The 3,843-nt window shown below is 34.7% G+C and overlaps 1 protein-coding gene across 1 annotated transcript; it reads left to right on the top strand.

The window, feature by feature from the left end:
* Positions 1-1,020: 1,020 nt before the first annotated feature.
* On the top strand, positions 1,021-2,395 carry LOC107746490 (protein C19orf12 homolog). The gene is made up of 3 exons (XM_016560724.1): positions 1,021-1,132; positions 1,334-1,505; positions 1,618-2,395. Exons 2-3 carry the CDS (start codon positions 1,346-1,348, stop codon positions 1,881-1,883), a joined length of 426 nt encoding a protein of 141 aa, XP_016416210.1. The 5' UTR covers positions 1,021-1,132; positions 1,334-1,345; the 3' UTR covers positions 1,884-2,395.
* The last annotated feature ends 1,448 nt before the right edge of the window (positions 2,396-3,843 follow it).

Raw genomic sequence — 3,843 nt, 5'->3', positions numbered from 1 at the left:
TGCAAATTAGATTTAGTTTATAGATACATTGTATATAATGAGAAAACCCGTTTATGGCCATTTTACACACATTTTGCATGAAGAAAAATGGTATATCAAATCATTCTGTTAGTTGAGAATCATCTTTATATAAAGTTTGGCAAAAAAAAAAAAAATCCTGAAAACTAAAAATGTATTGGTGATTTTAAAAATCTATTGTTTTTTGCCTATGCATGTTCATTCATGTCTTTTTTTTTCTTCTTTTTTTTTTATTGAGTCCCGATGTCCTCTACCGAAGACATAGCATAGCTTATGAATGAAATATCATTTTTAATTGTTCTTTAATGCTCTAAACAATGTAAAGACCTGAAAAAACTATTTTTTTCCTAAAAATCTTTTCTCGGGTCTTAAGAGGTTAAGTCTGTATTTTTGGACAGTTATGTTGATCCAGGATCAACAAAAGATGTTGAACCAGGAACATGTCTTACTTGGCAAAATCACGGCGACCAGGGTTGATGTCACCGTCACCAGCCAGTGGTTCTCAATCCAGCATCCCCTTGCTTTTGTACTCGTATTTCTGATTCTCTGCAGCTCCTGTGCAGACTCCTCTTCTTCATCATCATCATCATCATCATCTTCTTCTTCTTTTTAAGCAATAACATTGTAACCTTATGAAGACAATTAGCTATTTCTGTGCATAATGCAGATTAGGTTATTCTAATAAAGCAGGATAATATGTGGCTTGTTTTGTGGTGGTTTTCGGTTAAAAATTCTTGTGGTGCAGTTTAAACCAATAAACTTTTATTTCTAATTTTAAAAAGTTAAAAATGATTGCTTAATTGATATTTTTTAAACAATGAAGTCAATATCATTTATAAAAAAATGTCAAATGACATGTTGCATGATTTTAATTGTTTCGTTTTTCAAAACCCCAGCTACATGCCAGGTGAATTTTATTTCGGATAATAGTTTATTAAACATGTCTTATAAGTCTTCGCCGATTAAATGCAGTCAACGAAGTTCAACTGCTTAAAAGTCGCCTATGAACACATCTGAGCACGGAAGTGCACGTCAAATACATCAAGCTCATGAATATGATACCGAAAGTAACTTGTAACTTGTTAAAACCCTGCTCAAGTTCGAAGACAATCAGGTAAGAACTCTGAAAATGTCAAATAGGCCTATTTATTTGTAGGATTTAGCCTATACAGCGCGTCATTATTTTCTCAAACAATGAAAGTAGCAATAGGCTACCTTAGAAAACGCGAAATTATTGAAGAAATGTTTGTTTTATTGGCTGATTTTTTTTCTTTGTTTTCTTTTATATCATGTGTGACAATCGTTTATCGTTTAGCAACACGTCAAAATGGCAAATCGAAAAGATGACATAATGAAACTCTGCTGTGAAATCTCCACAAATAAGAGGATAAAAGCAGCATTTAAAAACTCAGCGAAAGGAGCCGTAGTTACAGGAGGAACTGCTTTTGTTGGAGGGCTGGTCGGTGGTCCTGCCGGTATAGCTGTTGGTAGGCTATGTGTTACTTTTATCCGCAATTTTTTTTCTTTCAGTCCGTCTAGTTCACTTCTTAACCACAAGATGTTGCTATAGTATTATTTTATTCATTTATATCACTCAAGGTGCTGTTGTGGGAGGTGCGCTGGGCGGATGGATGACCAGCGGCCAATTCAAACCTCTTCCTGAGATCCTCATGGAAATGAGTCATACACAGCAAGAGAAACTGTACTCCGATGTCATGGCCATAGTGGGTACACTGAAATGGACTGAGGTTGCGCAGCTGATTGCTCAAGTTAATGGGAATGCCTCTCTACATGAGCAGGTGCTGGGTGCTGTACTTAATTTTACTAAAAACCAACTCAAAGCTGATGTGCGGTATGAAGACTGACCGCTGGAGGGTGAATGCCACTGGTTCAGTTTTGGTTAGGCCTATTTGTTACAGAACTAGAAGGTCAAGTTGCTACTAGTTTGCATTATTCTCTAAAAGGCTGATGATGCACAGGGCAACTTTTTGAGCAATTTTGCCGGGCAACGTTTTTTTAGCAATGTTGTTTGGGCACGTTCCCATTGAGGATGGGTAACAAATTTCAACATTGCTCAAAAAGTTGCCCCGTGTGGGCCTATAATCAGCCTTTCTGTCATACGTGAATTTTTAATAAAATACTATATGATGAGATGTAAGATGTAACTACGCTAAATTGGAACTTGTAAAACATATTTAGGCCAGACATTTTACATATCAGAAAAATAGACATGATCATACATGGTCAAAAGCAGATGTTCTCATCATCCTTTTAATTTGTCAATGCAAAATGTATAATGTAGGTGTCACTGCGTGTTGATATGAATGCATAAAAATACATAATGGTGATGTGTAAATGTGTTTTTATCCCATGCCAAAAGTGCAAAATAGAAAAGTTATTGTTCCATTAAAAAGAAAAACAAACAAACAAAAAATTAAAATTAAAAATAACAGCGATTGAGTAATGAATTAGTGAGTCAATCTGAGTAATTAAGCAATAATCCTTTCTAACACGAAACACGTAAAATCAAGACCACCTCATGAGCCATTTCAGTACAGTTAAAGAGATCGTACACTAAAAAAATTAAAATTCTGTCATTTACTCACACCACTTGTGGTGTGTGACTTTCCATTATATAGACCAAAAACAAAACAAACAAACAAAAAAACACTCAGACATTCTGCAAAAAAATCTTTTATGTTCTACAAAAGAAAGAATGTCATACATGTTTGGAACGACATGAGGGTGAGTAAATGATGTCAGAATTTTCATTTTTTGGTGAATGATACATTTGATCAGTTAAGCAGAGTTAACTTTTCGATTTGTAAAATAGTGTTGTTTTTTACATATTCATTTACATTTTATTTTCTTAAAACATAGTATAGGATATAGTTGACCTGAATCAGATTAATCTTTTCATTTTAGTTTTTCTTTAAGGCTGGAATACACTACACGACTTTTAATGTCTGAACAGATTTGAAAACATTAGGCATCATACACTTACTGACTTTGTAAAGAGTCACAAAGGAAAACTGGTCACGACTGAGGATCATACACTACCAGACTTTCAAGTTGTTCCGATCACAACACACTCACGCAGAAACGTGTGCCTTGTTGATAGGAGACGCGTGGCAAATGAAAAAAATATGTGTTCTGAAACTGGCTCAAAATATCAAACATGTTTGATATCCTCTGACTGGATGCATTCATAGTCTGTAGCTAAAAAAATAGAGTCTGTGACCATCATACACTACACGATTTTCTGTGGAATCTGTCAGCTCAAATCCGCAGACTGGCTCTGACTTTTGGCAACTAGTGTTGACTTATCCAAACTGTAAATCGGGGGCAAAATCCGTGTAGTGCATTCCAGCCTTTATGCAATAATCCATTTATATGATATATATTTGCATTGGTAGAGAATTACGCTAAGGGTCTACCTAAGCAGGATCTACCTAAAAGAACACGAATCACTATAACAGTGACTTAAATTACTTTCTTTTGATTCAATAACAACTATTTACACAAAATAATTTTCACATAAATGCTGAAAGCTTCAGTGTTATTTGGGGGCTGCACACTTTGCAAGATAAAATATAACTCTCATTGTAACTGTAATTGTAACATGATTGACATGGCGTTATTATTATTATAACTGCAGGAATAACCCATTGACACATATACCATATGTTATTTTATTTGTGTTTACCTGGCGCATTATATGGACTACCGTTCAAAACTTTGGGGTTGGTAAGGTTTTTGTTTTTTTTTCCAAAAAAGTATCTTATGCTCATCAGTGCTGCATTTATTTAATCAAAAAACACAGTA

Source organism: Sinocyclocheilus rhinocerous, unplaced genomic scaffold (assembly GCF_001515625.1).
Source record: "Sinocyclocheilus rhinocerous isolate Xijiao unplaced genomic scaffold, SAMN03320098_v1.1 scaffold18, whole genome shotgun sequence".
NCBI classification, from domain to species: Eukaryota; Metazoa; Chordata; class Actinopteri; order Cypriniformes; family Cyprinidae; genus Sinocyclocheilus; species Sinocyclocheilus rhinocerous.
The sequence above is the reverse complement of the archived record's forward strand: the minus strand, read 5'-3'. Positions and strand labels throughout refer to the sequence as shown.